The 15,216-nt window shown below is 52.0% G+C and overlaps 4 protein-coding genes across 4 annotated transcripts; 3 read left to right on the top strand and 1 right to left on the bottom strand.

The window, feature by feature from the left end:
- Positions 1-24: 24 nt before the first annotated feature.
- On the bottom strand, positions 25-3,081 carry BJY04DRAFT_216046 (mismatch repair ATPase MSH1; the record flags this gene model as incomplete). The annotated part of the gene is made up of 2 exons (XM_073715623.1): positions 25-2,670; positions 2,719-3,081. The coding sequence occupies 2 exons, from the start codon at positions 3,079-3,081 to the stop codon at positions 25-27; spliced, it is 3,009 nt and encodes a 1,002-aa protein (XP_073573512.1).
- Positions 3,082-3,509: 428 nt separating this feature from the next.
- On the top strand, positions 3,510-10,181 carry BJY04DRAFT_216045 (ATP-dependent RNA helicase BRR2; the record flags this gene model as incomplete). The annotated part of the gene is made up of 2 exons (XM_073715622.1): positions 3,510-9,601; positions 9,656-10,181. The coding sequence occupies 2 exons, from the start codon at positions 3,510-3,512 to the stop codon at positions 10,179-10,181; spliced, it is 6,618 nt and encodes a 2,205-aa protein (XP_073573511.1).
- Positions 10,182-10,346: 165 nt separating this feature from the next.
- BJY04DRAFT_22984 (oligopeptidase family protein) lies at positions 10,347-13,110 on the top strand. Its single transcript, XM_073719140.1, has 2 exons — positions 10,347-10,639; positions 10,760-13,110. The coding sequence occupies exons 1-2, from the start codon at positions 10,608-10,610 to the stop codon at positions 12,918-12,920; spliced, it is 2,193 nt and encodes a 730-aa protein (XP_073573510.1). The 5' UTR covers positions 10,347-10,607; the 3' UTR covers positions 12,921-13,110.
- Positions 13,111-13,300: 190 nt separating this feature from the next.
- Positions 13,301-14,560, top strand: BJY04DRAFT_216043 (uncharacterized protein; the record flags this gene model as incomplete). The annotated part of the gene is made up of 1 exon (XM_073715621.1): positions 13,301-14,560. The coding sequence occupies one exon, from the start codon at positions 13,301-13,303 to the stop codon at positions 14,558-14,560; it is 1,260 nt and encodes a 419-aa protein (XP_073573509.1).
- Positions 14,561-15,216: the final 656 nt, after the last annotated feature.

Below are 15,216 nucleotides of genomic sequence, written 5' to 3'. Positions count from 1 at the left end.
TCAATTTGCGTGTCCGTCAGGGTCTTAATCGGAACAAGACGCAGCAGCACGCAATGGAGGAGCCTCGCCAGAAATTCTACCCCGAACGCTCCTCGCCAAGTCCAGCGTCTCCTTCGGGAGTCCTGCTAACTGCGCTACCTTCAGTGCATGCGACTCCCGGTTCACCCCCTTCCTCAACCGATGGACAAACGAAAACGCCCCCGACTCCGTCTCCCTCACGTCCGTACAATACCTCCCCAAGTTCGGGAAACTCTCCGTCATATCCGCCAAGCCATGGAAATGCGTCGCAAACAGCGTCCGGCACTGATTGCGATAATGCAAATGGTGCAGACATGCAAAGCTAACCGCCGTTCCATCCTCCGGAGTCGTCCCCCGCCCAACCTCATCCATAATCACGAACGAGCGCGGCGTCGCCTGCTTTAAGATTGCTGCTGTCTCGAGCATCTCAACCATGAAAGTGGACTGGTCGCGGAAGAGGTCGTCGGCTGCGCCGATGCGGCTGAAGATTTGGTCGACGATGCCAATTTCCGCGTAATTGGCCGGGACGAAGGAGCCGACTTGCGCGAGGATTGTGATGAGGGCGTTTTGGCGCAGAAAGGTGGATTTGCCGGCCATGTTGGGGCCGGTGATGAGCCAGATGCGTTCGGGAGAGCCGAGGAAGAGGTCGTTGCTGACGAAGCGGCGGCCTTGTTCTTCGAGGCCGAGTTTCACGGTGGGATGTCTGCCGCCGACAATTTTGTGGGCGGTGCTCTGGGTGAGGATGGGGCGCGTGAGATTTTGTTCGTGGGCGAGGGTGGCGAAGGAGCAGGCGACGTCGAGCTCGTCCATGACGGATGCGTTGCGGCGGATTTTGACGAGGTTGAGAATGACTTCGCGCCGGAGGGATTCGAAAATGGCTTGTTCTTCTTGCCGGATTTGGAGCTTGAGTTGGTCCATGCGGTTGCCGAGTTCGGTCCACGCTGGGAGGTAGAAGGACCTGGTGGATTTGGTTGAGGAGACGTTGCGGGTTACGCCGAGTGCTTCTAGTTGTTCTTGGGAGATTTTGGCGCCCTTGACATGGCAGATGTGGCCCAAGCCGGGTGTCCATTTGAGAGTGAGAGCGGAGGATCCGACTGAGTCGCGGAGACGTTGGCTTAAGCTGATTTTCTCGTCTTGCAGCTTTTCTAGAGTTTGGTGGAGGTCTTCAAGCGCAGGACTTGCGTCTCGTCGCATGATCCAAGTGTCAACAGCCGAAGACTCCTCTGCTGCTGTGCGATCACTGCTTTTCGTCCTGATCTTTCTGGGTAAACTCTCGAGTTCGCTTGGCGATCCCTCGCTCATGGTGACCTGCTGGGCTAAAAGGGCTGCCTCCGCTGCTGTGTCATCTTCAATGCGTTGCTTCTGAAGCAAGCCTTCTTCGTCGATAGCAGATAATATCTTATCGGCTAGAACTGTTGGGCCATCCAGGTACAGTCGATCCATCATTATCTGCAGAGCTTGCCGTGAAGCCTCCGAGATGCGCACGTTGTCCTTGATATCTCGCCCCTTGTTTGATAACAGCCGCTTCACTTCTTTCGAAGCCTCTATAGCTCTGGATAAGCAAATCAAGTCATCCGGATCCCCTCTTCCAAGGGTAAACTTCTGAACCAAACGCTGGGCATCGTAGCTGCGTTTCAGCAGCTGTACCAGAAAGTCTCGTAGTTCTCGATCCTCAATGAAGACTGAAACCAGATCCAGACGTTCATTTATTATGGACAGCGAAGTCGAAGGGGAAGTCAAGCGGTCTCGCAGTAGTCGCGCTCCAGATTTAGTCGACGTCCGGCGAACTGCATGAAGTAGACTGCCCTTCCCAAATCCATCCCGTGCTGTTTCAAGTATCTCGAGACCACGGAGGCTGTTTCGATCAATACTCATTGACTCGTTCAGATGTCGGCGACGAGGAGGCTGGAGCTTCAGGTTGAGACCCTGCAACTGAGCGCGAATATACTCCAGCAAACTGAAACCAGCTGCAACCTCCTCCTGCGCGAAAGAGCCAGTTGAGTGAGCCGGAAGAGGCGCTTCCAGCATAGAAGCCCAATCTGAGACCGGCGCAAACTCTTCGGGGAACTGAAAAAATGTCATCAGCCGTTGCTCGTGGCCGATGAGTAGCTGTAGCTCCTGTCCGACCAAGTCCTGAAGACGCTGATCTACCAGAATTTCCCGTGCACCTATCCTCGCCAGGGCCGATGGGAGCATTTGCGCAGTGGTTAATTGGGTGTAAAAGTCACCTGTAGACAAATCTAGCCAAGCTAAGCCGACGTTTTGTGACGCAGACGTAAGAACATGCTGGTAAGAAGACTCGTCGTTGCCCGCGCGGGTTCCTATCAAAGACGGATCCAGGTATATTGCCATCAAGAAATTGTTCTCGGAGGGGTCCATGAACTTCTCATCAATGAGGGTACCTGGCGTAATGACTCGTGCGACCTTGCGGTCAAAGAGCAGGCCACCCGAGCGAGCCTTTTCGTCTGCTTTGATTGCAAACTCTTCGCTGATGGCGACATACTTGTTCAAATCTTGAACAAGAGTCTTCAGGAATCGATCTAGCTGGAAGAAAGGGAATCCTGCCATAGGAACAGGGCCAGCGCTGGTTTTCTTCGAGGCAAGCTTTAGATTCAGCAATGGAGCAAACTCCTCGGCTTGCTCAAAGTAGAGCTATACAGAGTCAGAACCGATGGATGATGAGAATAATTTGGTATATACCTCGTAGAAGCCCCCGACTCTAGTCAGAATAACGCAGTCCTTGAATTTCTGCATGTTATCGCGATGCCCCTGGACAACCGTAGGGTATCTGGGCCCATCTTCCACCACATCGGTGTACGGTTCGAGCTTAACCGCACCCTGAGGTAGATCCTTTAACTTCACCGTCGATTTTGTTTTAGCATATCGTCGCGACTGATGAAAGACGGGGCATCGCTCTGGAGCTGCAACGCGTCGCGGTCGTTGAGCATGATGGCAGATTGTTCGATGCACATGGCAGCGATACGACATGGCAAGCTCAAGACGAGCTAGAGACCGAGCCTGCGACTGGATCAAGAGAGGTAAAGAGCTCCCATTGACTGGCATGATCCTCCACAGCGAGCTTGTTTGGCGAAAGTGTTGCTGCGATGTACCTTGATCTTCGTCCCTTTTCTACCGGCAGAAAATCTAGCTGCCTCAGGCTAACACGAATCGCCAAACCTTGTCTCCGCCACCGAAATCTGCGATTCAACTTCACCTTCCCGATAGCTTTAACGCAACCATTTCTCCCCTCTTAATTACTTACAGGAGCTCGCAGCTCAACATTCGGAGTGAGCCTGCCTGCTGCCGGAGGATGGTTCAGGTTTGTGAAGCCTAACGGATCTCACCTTGCTACAGAATTCATCTCTACTTGCAGGTGTCTCGACGCGCCGCCGAATCCTGAGCTCAAGCTCCATCGAGCCAGTGACAACTTATTCCGGTCACTGTACTATCGCACATTCTTTTTCTCGTGATTTTCGCTTCATATCGTCAAGATGGCGGACCAAAATATTTCACAGTACAAGTACTCGGCGATGTCCAACCTGGTTCTCCAGGCGGACCGTCGTTTTATCTCTCGTGTCAACGATGAAGCCACCGGAGACCCAGAGTCGCTCGCCGGTCGCATCGGCATCCGGGAAATGGGTTCGAGAATCGCGCGCGATGATGCCCCCAAAACCAAGAAGAAGGCACTCGGGCCGATCGACATCGAACGAGGTGCCATCCGAGAGGGCGAGGACGTCCTTGCGCGTGAACAAAAGAAGCGCCAAAAAGGCCAAACGACACAACTTCGTGGTCAGGGTATCTTATCCGCCGGCGACGCTCTCATCGAAGGCCTCAAATATCGCCCTCGTACTCCCGCTACCCGAGCCACCTACGATCTCATCCTCACATTGACCGCCGGCCGTCTCGGCGACGTTTCACATGAAATCGTTAGGAGCGCTGCCGACGCGGTGTTGGAGGTCTTGAAGGACGAGGAAATGAAGGATTTCGATAAAAAGAAGGAAGTTGATGATTTACTTGGCACATCATTAGACCCGAAGGAGTTCAATGAGCTGGTGAACCTGGGGAAAAAGATCACAGATTACGATGCTCAAGACGAGGATGAAGAAATGGGAGACGGTGTTGCAGGTGAAGACGAAGCCGAGCTGGACGAACGACAGGGTGTGGCCGTTGTCTTCGACGAAGAAGATGAGGATGAAGACCGCATGGGAACTGTCGACGAGATACGTGATGACGACGAATCAGATGAGGAAGAACAGCCGGAATCTGGCGACGAAGCGGCTGCGGAAAATGCCGCTTCAGAGGATATTCCCACAGAAGAAATGGTCATTGATGGCGGAGTTGGTGGTGACGAAGACCAGCAAAAGAAGGGACTCAAAGTTAATGCTCGCGACATTGATGCTTACTGGTTGCAGCGTCAAATTGGTGCTGCATACTCAGATGCCCACATTCAGCAGGAGAAGGTCACTCAAGCGCTTGAAATTATGGGCGGTAAGACAGATGACGGCTCAGAGCGGTCGCTGCGCGACGTGGAGAACGACCTCATGGAGTTATTCGATTACGATTACCCCGAACTCGTCGCCAAGCTCGTCACGAACCGAGATAAGATCGTTTGGACTACTCGCTGGAGACGGGTGGCAGAGGATGACGATGCTCGTCACCTCGTTGAGAGCGAAATGGTTGAGGCTGGCCATCGCTCTATTCTCGATGAAATCTGTGGCAAGACTGCCCGTGATGACGATTCGGGCCGCCCTGGAAAGAAGATCAAGATGGATCTTATGGATGTCGATATGCCCAATGCTCCCACCGCCGAGGAGAAACCCGCAGATGGTGGGCTTGTCAGAGGGCTGCAACCCAAGCGGCTGATCAACCTCGAGAACCTCGTTTTCCACCAGGGAAATCATCTTATGACGAACCCCAACGTGAAGTTGCCTCAAGGCTCTACCAAGCGGACGTTTAAAGGTTACGAAGAAATCCACGTGCCGCCGCCAAAAGCCAAGCAGGAGCCTGGAGAGAAGAAAGTGTCAATTTCAGAACTTCCCGACTGGGCGCGTATTGGTTTTGGAGATGCGAAGGAGCTCAACCGCATCCAAACCAAATGCTACCCCTCAGCCTTCCAGGATGATGGCAACATGCTTGTCTGTGCCCCAACAGGTTCCGGAAAGACCAACGTGGCCATGCTCAGCATTCTTCGTGAAGTTGGCAAGAACCGCAACCCTCAGACAGGAGAGATTATGCTCGATGATTTCAAGATCATTTACATCTCTCCTCTAAAGGCTCTTGTGCAGGAACAGGTTGAGAACTTTGGCAAGCGTCTCGCCCCTTACGGTATAAGAGTCTCCGAATTGACTGGTGATCGTCAACTTACGAAGCAGCAAATTGCCGAGACTCAGGTCATTGTCACTACTCCGGAGAAATTTGACGTTATCACACGAAAGGCTTCCGAAACAAGCTACACCAAGCTTGTTCGCCTGGTTATCATTGACGAAATCCATTTGCTGCACGACGAGCGTGGCCCTGTCATCGAGAGTATTGTCAGCAGGACCATTCGCCAAGTTGAACAGACTGGCGATCCAGTCAGAATTGTTGGTCTCAGTGCTACACTCCCTAACTACCGCGATGTCGCAAGCTTCCTTCGCGTCGACCCTGGTAAGGGCTTGTTCCATTTTGATGGCTCCTACCGGCCATGTCCTCTGAAGCAAGAATTCATTGGTGTTACCGACAAGAAGCCTATCAAACAGCTGAAGATTATGAACGACATTTGCTACAACAAGGTCATTGAGCATGTTGGACAAAACAGAAACCAGATGCTTATCTTCGTTCACTCTCGAAAAGAAACTGCAAAGACCGCCAAGTACCTCAGGGACAAGGCGTTGGAGATGGAAACGATCGGTCAGATCCTGAAGAGTGACTCTGCGAGCAGAGCTATTCTTGCCGAGGAAGCCGAATCAGTCAATGATGCTGCACTCAAAGACATTCTGCCATACGGTTTCGGTATTCATCACGCTGGTTTGAGTCTTGCAGATCGTGATTCTGTCCAGGCTCTGTTCAAGGATGGTAGCATTCAGGTCCTCGTCTGTACGGCCACACTTGCCTGGGGTGTTAACCTGCCTGCACATACTGTCATCATCAAAGGCACACAGGTTTATTCTCCAGAAAAGGGTAGCTGGGTGGAATTGAGTCCCCAAGACGTCCTTCAGATGTTGGGACGAGCTGGACGACCTCAATACGACACCTACGGTGAGGGTATTATCATCACGTCGCAAGCTGAAATTCAGTACTACCTTTCACTCATGAACCAGCAACTGCCGATTGAGTCTCAGCTTGTGAGCAAGCTAGCGGACAACATGAATGCAGAAGTTGTTCTTGGCAACATTCGCACACGAGACGAGGGTGTCGATTGGCTTGGATATACATATCTCTTCGTTCGCATGCTCCGCTCGCCCGGCCTTTACAGCGTCGGTGCCGATTACGAGAATGACGACGCGTTGGAGCAGAAGCGTGTGGATCTTGTTCACTCCGCGGCTGTAATGTTGGAGAAGGCTGGTCTGGTCAAGTACGACAAGAAGACTGGTCGCATCCAATCCACAGAGCTTGGTCGAATTGCTTCTCACTATTACATTGGACACAGCTCTATGCTGACTTACAACCAACACCTTCAACCATCGGTTGGCAATATTGAGCTCTTCCGGCTTTTCGCCCTGAGCGATGAGTTCAAGTATATTCCCGTCCGCCAGGATGAGAAGCTTGAATTGGCTAAGATGCTCGGCCGTGTACCTGTTCCAGTCAAGGAAGGCATCGATGAGCCTCATTCTAAAATCAACGTCCTGCTGCAGGCCTATATCTCCAGACTCAAGCTCGAAGGTCTTGCCTTGATGGCGGATATGGTTTACGTTACCCAGTCTGCTGGTCGTATCCTTCGTGCCATTTTTGAAATTTGCTTGAGAAGGGGCTGGGCGTCTGTCGCCAAGAATGCTCTTGATCTTTGCAAGATGGCTGAGAGACGAATGTGGCCAACCATGACCCCCTTGCGCCAGTTCCCACGATGCCCTAGAGATATCCTTCAAAAGTCAGAACGAATCGACGTGCCATGGGCTAGCTACTTTGACCTGGACCCTCCACGCATGGGCGAACTTCTGGGCATGCCCAGAGCTGGCCAAACCGTCTGCGACTTGGTTTCCAAGTTCCCTCGCTTGGAAGTCCAGGCCCAGGTTCAGCCCGTTACTCGATCAATGCTCCGGGTTGAGTTGACAATCACACCAAACTTTGTTTGGGATGAGGACTTGCATGGCACCGCACAGGACTTTTGGATCATTGTCGAGGATTGTGATGGCGAAGAAATCCTTTTCCACGACCAGTTTGTTCTGCGCAAGGACTACGCGGAGTCTGAGATGAACGAGCATCTGGTTGAGTTCACTGTTCCCATCTCCGAACCAATGCCCCCGAATTATTTTATCTCTCTCGTCTCTGATCGCTGGATGCATTCTGAGACTCGCATTGCTGTGTCCTTCCAGAAGTTGATCCTGCCAGAGAGGTTCCCTCCTCACACTCCTCTGCTTGATATGCAACGAGCCCCCGTCAAGGCTCTCAAGCGTGACGAATATCAGCAGCTGTACCCTGACTGGGAGTACTTCAACAAGATTCAAACCCAGACATTTAAGACCTTGTTTGACAGCGATGATAACGTCTTTATCGGTGCCCCTACGGGCAGCGGTAAGACTGTCTGCGCCGAGTTGGCTCTACTACGCCACTGGGCTCAGGAAGACAGTGGCCGAGCAGTTTACATTGCTCCGTACCAGGAACTTGTTGATCAGCGCCTCGAGGACTGGAACAAGCGCTTGAGCAAGCTCGCTGGCGGCAAGACTTTTGCCAAGCTTACTGGAGAAATGACAGCTGATCTCAAGGTTCTTGCTGGGGCAGATCTTGTTCTCGCTACCCCGGCTCAATGGGATGTCCTGTCTAGGCAGTGGCAGAAGCGCAAGAATGTGCGCGCAGTCGAGCTATTCATTGCTGATGAGCTGCACATGCTTGGTGGTTATGGTGGTTATGTGTACGAAGTTGTTGTTTCCCGTATGCATTCTATTGCTCTTCAGACCGAGAGCGGTATGCGTATTGTTGGCCTCAGTGTACCTCTTGCCAATGCTCGGGATATTGGAGAGTGGATTGGAGCGAACAAGCACACCATCTACAACTTCAGCCCTCACGCCCGACCAGTGCCTCTGGAGCTTCACATCCAGTCCTTTAGCATCCCGCATTTCCCCTCGATGATGCTCGCCATGGCAAGGCCCGCCTATCTGTCAGTCTTGCAGCTGTCTCCGGACAAGCCAGCCCTGATCTTCGTGCCCAACCGGAAGCAAACTCGATCAACCGCCATTGACCTGTTGACAGCTTGCTCTGTCGATGACGACGAAGATCGGTTCCTGAATGCCGATGTTGAGGAACTGCGCCCACTCCTCACCCGCGTTCAGGAGCGTACCCTGGCCGAATCGTTGACCCATGGTATCGGGTATTACCACGAAGCTTTGAGCCAGACTGATAAGCGTATTGTTTCCCACCTCTACAGCATTGGGGCCATTCAAGTTGTCATTGCCTCGCGCGATGTTTGCTGGGAACTCAACCTCACCGCTCACTTGGTTGTTGTCATGGGAACCCAGTTCTTTGAAGGTCGCGAGCACCGCTACATCGACTACCCTATCAGCGAAATCCTTCAGATGTTCGGCAAAGCTTCTCGTCCCGGCCAAGATAAGATTGGACGTGGTGTCCTTATGGTACCAACGGTCAAGCGTGAGTACTACAAGAAATTCCTTAACGAGGCGCTGCCAGTGGAAAGTCACCTGCAATTGTACATGCATGATGCTTTTGTTACCGAAATCAGCCAAGGAACGATTGCCTCAACTCAAGATTCCGTTGATTGGATGACATACACCTACTTCTACCGCCGTCTGCTCGCGAACCCAAGTTTCTACGGCCTTACCGACATAAGCCACGAGGGGCTGAGTACGTTCCTGTCAGAGTTGGTAGAGAACACCCTGAAGGAGCTGTCTGAAGCCAAGATCATTGATCTAGATGAAGAGGATGACAGTGTTTCGCCTCTGAACGCTGCCTCAATTGGTGCCTACTACAGCATCTCATACATCACCATGCAGACCTTCCTCCTTTCTCTCTCAGCTCGCACGAAGCTTAAGGGCATTTTGGAGATTGTCACTTCAGCAACAGAGTTCGAGTCTGTGCAGATGCGCCGTCACGAGGAACACATCCTCCGCCGAGTGTACGACCGTATTCCAGTCAAAATGTCGCAAGCCGCCTACGACTCGCCTCACTTCAAGTCCTTTGTTCTGCTCCAAGCACACTTCTCCCGTATGCAGTTGCCTATTGATCTAGCCAAGGATCAAGAGGTTATTGTTGGCAAGGTGCTCAACCTTCTCAGCGCATGTGTGGACATTCTTGCTTCCGAAGGCCACATGAACGCTATGAACGCTATGGAAATGTCACAGATGGTTGTTCAGGCCATGTGGGATCGCGACAGCCCTCTCAAGCAGATTCCTCACTTCAGCCCTGAGGCCATCAAGGTTGCTAACGAGTATAAGTATGTTATCTCCTCTTTCTCTAATAGAACTAGTTCTGACTTTGCTTGCTCTAGGATCAATGACATTTTCGAGTTCATGGACGCTATGGACCCATCTGAGAACAAGGACTATGCTACGCTCGTCAAGCGCCTTGGCCTCGACAACAAGCAACTCGCACAGGCGGCTGCATTCACCAACAACAAATACCCCATTATTGAACTTGACTTTGAAGTCGAGGATCCCGATAGTGTCACCGCCGGCGAGCCGTCGTACCTCAAGATCAAGGTTGAGCGTGAGGTCGAGGAGGATGAGGAGGTCGACACAACAGTCCATGCACCTTTCTACCCGAGCCAGAAGATGGAGAACTGGTGGTTGATCGTTGGTGACGAGAAGACGAGGAGTCTGCTCGCGATCAAGCGAGTTACCATCGGTCGCAAGCTGGAGCTGCGCTTGGACTACACCGTGCCCACACCTGGTGAACATGAGCTGACTCTCTACCTGATGAGCGACAGTTATGTGGGTGTGGATCAAGCCCCGACATTCACGGTCACTGCTGCTGAGGGTATGGAAGAGGATGAGAGCGAGGAGGAAGAGGAGTAACTGAATAATGTTTTCGAGATAAACCGGTTTCGCTATAAAGATTTGATGCCTGTCACAGTACTGTAATTATAGGAATGACTAGACCTATGGCAATATTTATGATTCTTCTGTTCTTCTGTTCTGATCTGTTCCTAACCTCGTGACTGTTTGTAGTTCGTTCGGGGGCCCGGAACTGATGGATCAACTTCCCAGCCTCCACTCTCTTTCCTCTCCTCTCGCTTTCCCCTCACCACTCCACCGGCTGTCAACCTCACTCACAGCCTACCATCCCGTTTCAATTGCATAGTCGCTTCTAGCTTGCCGCATTGGCTGTTGCGAAGTATCGATTTTTCACACTCGAGAGATACCCTGCTCTTCCATTGAGCTCTTGTGCTTTGTGCCTGCTAGCTTATCGTCAAGCTGCTTATCGCCCCTGCGGAGTCAAACATGGCTATTAGATCCATGAAGTTCACACCAGAGTAAGTTCATCCTTCCTGGGGTACATCAAAGTCCTAGACTTTCCGATTTACACTTTCCGAGATTTTGTCTGCCCATGCGCTCAGGACCAAAGGTGAGCATGTTGGCTGATTCACCCCCAGGGTACTTCTCGGAGCACCTCGACGGTCGGGCGCCGTGCCCAACTCAACCGGAACGCTCGCCGTCTACACACAAACAACCTACTCGTTCGAGTCGCACTCGAAAACAAATGAGATCCGCGTGCTAGATCTTACGACCGGCCGGTCCGCGCTCATCACGAACGATCCCGGCGCCAGCTCCCCGCAGTGGATCGATAATACTGACCAGCTCATTTGGCTCAAGGCGAAGAGCAATGGAAATACAAGCTTGATAGTCGGGGACGCACGAGAGGCCGATAGAACATACATCGCGGGAACGATACCCGGACCAGTGTCAGATCTCAAGGTCACTATCGTGGAGTCGGGGAAAATTGGCTTCGCCGTCGTGGGCAAGGCCAATCCGGATGGAACGCTGTATAACCCTCACGATGTGAAGGCGCCTTACACTACCGGAAAGGTGTATACTTCTCTTTTTGTGAGACACTGGGATTCGTATATTGAGCCCCAGAAGAACGCCATTTTCTATGGTTTACTTCAGCGTGCTCCTTTGGCGCCTCTTACTCGACAGGCGGGAAAGTACTCTATTTCTGGAATCACGAACCTGATTGCGATATGTGGACTCACAGGTGTTGAATCGCCGATTCCGCCATTCGGAGGGGCAGGAGACTTCGACATCAGTGCTTCGGCGATTGTGTTTGTCGCACGAGATCCGGAGGCTAACCCCGCTCTGCATACAGCAGGCGCATGCTATTACTGCCCAATGTTCTCTTGGACCGGGGTCAATGCTGTACAGAGCAAAATATGCAAGGTTCAGGGCTTGGAGGGTGCCATGTCCTCTCCTGTTTTGTCATCTGATGGCAGCTCTATCGCCGTTCTCGCGATGCGCCACGACGGTTACGAGTCGGATAAGAACCGAATTCTATACGTCCCTAACCCCTGGGATGGTCATATGATAGAGGCATTTGCCTCTCCGGATGGCAAAGGGCTCTGGGAGCTAAGTCCATCGGGACTAAGTTTCTCCAACGACGACCAGTCTTTGTTCATCCAGGCGGACGAGTACGGTCGCGGAGTGCTTTGGCAGCTACCGATCGCAGACATTCGCCACTCTAAGCCGGATCAGCTGAAGAAAATTACTCATTCAGGTTATGTGACAGAGGTCCATCCTGCCACGTCTAAGTCAGAGAAGCTCCTCATCTCGAGCAACAACTTGGTGGACAACAGTGTATGGACTATTGTCGATCCCAAACACCCAGATAATGCTCGCGTCATTTCCTCGGTCAGCCATGGTGGCGCTGCCTTTGGCCTTTCTGCCAGCCAAGTGGACGAGATCTGGTTCCGAGGAGCTAACGATACCCCAGTCCATGCGTGGGTCGTGAAGCCGTCCCATTTCAAACCAGGAAACAAGTATCCTTTGGCCTACTTGATTCACGGTGGTCCGCAAGGTTCTTGGAATGATCAGTGGAGTACAAGATGGAATCCTGCTGTTTTTGCTGAGCAAGGATACGTAGTTATCACGCCTAACCCCCGGGGTAGCACTAGCTACGGTCAGGACTTCACTGACGAAATCCGCGGCAACTGGGGCGGACTGCCGTACATTGATCTCGAAAAAGGATTCGAATACATCGAGAAGAACCTCGACTACGTCGACACGGACCGCGCGGTCGCCCTGGGCGCTTCGTACGGAGGTTACATGATGAACTGGTTCCAAGGCCAGCCGCTCGGCCGGCGATTCAAAGCCCTCGTGACCCACGACGGTATCTTCAGCATGAGGTCCTTGCTTGCTACAGAGGAGCTATACTTTCCGCTGCATGACCTGAAGGGTGTGCAATGGAAAGTGCCCGAGAATTGGGAGAAATGGGACCCTTCCCAGCACCTGGATAAGTGGCAGACGCCGCACCTGATCATCCACAACGAGAAGGACTATCGCTTGACGATAGCCGAAGGTCTATCTGCCTTCAACGTGCTACAGATGAAGGGAATCGACAGCGCCTTCTTAACCTTCCCCGACGAGAACCACTGGGTCCTGAATCCTGAAAATGCGCTCTTATGGCATTACACTATTTTTAACTGGATCAATAAACATGTCGGTCTGCCAGCAGCGTCTGAGCAGTACGAGCAGTTTAAGACTGAAACCACCAGTACAGCCACGGTGCAGAACCAGCTCGCCCGTTTCAGCCTCTCATAAATTTGGCTTCCCGTTATTATTACCTACCTCAGGTTTTTATAGCCAACTTTGTCACCAGGTTTGCTCAGCAGGAGCTTGTTTTGTTGATCTATTTTGGACCCAATGAGCAGTCTGGTCCGTGTTTCGTATCTTTGTGGCCGCTGCAAGACATCCGCCCCTGATGTACTTGGTCCAAAGTTGGGGCTGAACAAAGGCTGCCGCATAATGCTCTGTTTCAAGACACAATGAGTTATTGTTTTATCTAGCGTTGGACTCTTCTTATATCTAGATCTGCCCTGCATTTTGGAATGATCACGCTCTCGATTTATATTGATTATATTATCTCGTACTCGCATATTACTTATCGCTATACTTACTGTCAGAACTAATCTATCATCGCAATGAACAGCAACAACGACGACGAACATGCGAATGGCCCAGTGTCACCGCAATCACCTCGATCATCAATATCATCCCAGTCACGCCGGCCGTCCAAGGTTCCTGGGTCCCCAAATGGTCTCCCAACAATAGCCCTCGCGCAGCAAATGATTCAGCTCTCGGGTCATGCAGAGCCAAACCAAACCCTAACCCAAATGGCGCCAGATGAAATAGAGACCGATCGAGAGACAGAACCAGACATTCTCGAAGACATCCAGGAACAAGAAGAACGCCTCGTCGCCTTATATGCCCAGCGCCTACAGTCCCGCGAGGAGGAACTCGCTCGCGAACGAGCTCTCGTCGAAGCTCTCGAAGAGCAACTGAGCAGTGTCCGCCGATCCCACAAACAACAGCAACGCCGTCGCTCAAGCTCAAGCTCAAACTCAAACTCAGGCTTCAGAATCCAGAAACAGCCCCAGAAACAGCCTCAAACGAAACGCCTCTACCCCATCACGTACCCGGCCTTCCAAAAACACCCCAACTTCGAATACATGCTCACCTACCTCTCTCGCAAATTCGCCCCTCTACACAACCACGCCACGCGCGAAGTCCACCGCTACTTCCCCACCTCATACATCACCCTCTACATGCTCACCTCTGCCCAACTCGACTCTCTAGCCGTCCACTACCACCTCTACTACCCCATCCACGAATACAGCTTCGAGTATCCAAACCCAGTAAAGCCCTGGCTCATCAGAAACGAAAACGGAACCTACCGCTCTCTCGATTTCCCGCGGAAGATCAAGATGCGGCGGTTTGCGAGGTTCATTGGGCTGAGGGTCCGTGAGCCCCAGTTTCGGTGCTTTGATCCGGAGGGGCTGGCGCTGGAGAGGGAGTGGGAGGAGTGGCATGGGCGGTTTTTGAGGGAGAAGGAGTGGGGTGGGTTGACGGATGCAGATCTTGAGGTTCGAAATCTGCTGGCGGCTGCGGCGATGGAGAGGGAGGGCGTGCCGGAGGGGTTGATGCAGGAGTGGGAGGTTAAGAGGAGGAGGAGTGAAGAAGATGATAGTGAGGATGAGGAGTTTCGGAGGAGGAGGAGGAGGGCGGAGAGGAGGGTTGTTGAGAGGGATATGAGGGCGAGGAGGAGGGTTTTGGAGCAGACTGCGAGGGAGGCGTTGGGGATGGTGGCGAGGAGGGGGAAGAAGAGGAGGAGTGGTGATGGAGAGGATGGAGAAGGAGAGGGTGAGACAAGGGATTGGAAGAGAAGGTGTAGCAGAGGATGATCATGATGATCATGATATTCCATTCCCTTAACGGACACGGTAAACATCTTATCTCAATTCGAGGTATCAGTAAGGCTATACTGGTTATAGTCTTCTTGAAACACACATGGGCACATGTTCACAAGCTTGCATGATATGACGACACTCTATCAAGTCTAAACTCTTATAATGAAATGACTAGAACAGTACATTGCACTTGGCAAATAACCCTAGGTCAGATTCAGCCTATCCATTCTAATATCAACTCGGGTCCATTCCCTAGACTCCATAAGTACAAAGTGCTCATCAGGCTGAATCATTCTAGGAGCCGCTGTCACGCCAACCTGGCATATAGTTAGAACTCCGTGTCCCTTTCGTCCAAATCCAAATCACAGTTACCATCCCTATTTAGCCGCCAACACCAAGCGCACACCTTCCCCTCATCCACGCCCAGAATCGCGGGGTAAATGGAAACAACAGCCCAGTCCCGACATCCCACCACTTTAGCCGGCGGATAAAGCAGTAAATGATATCTACTTTTCTTCTCAGAATATACCAGACATCTCATGATACTTTAAGACCACACACACCTCTTTCCACCTCCTCTCCAAGATTTCTATACACCCCATTACAACAATTAACAACACCACCACCTCTCCTCCTCATCAAACCATCAA

Source organism: Aspergillus karnatakaensis (assembly GCF_047715665.1).
Source record: "Aspergillus karnatakaensis strain CBS 102800 unplaced genomic scaffold BJY04scaffold_13, whole genome shotgun sequence".
In the NCBI taxonomy this organism is placed as follows: domain Eukaryota; kingdom Fungi; phylum Ascomycota; class Eurotiomycetes; order Eurotiales; family Aspergillaceae; genus Aspergillus; species Aspergillus karnatakaensis.
This window is presented reverse-complemented; position numbering and strand designations above follow the sequence as displayed.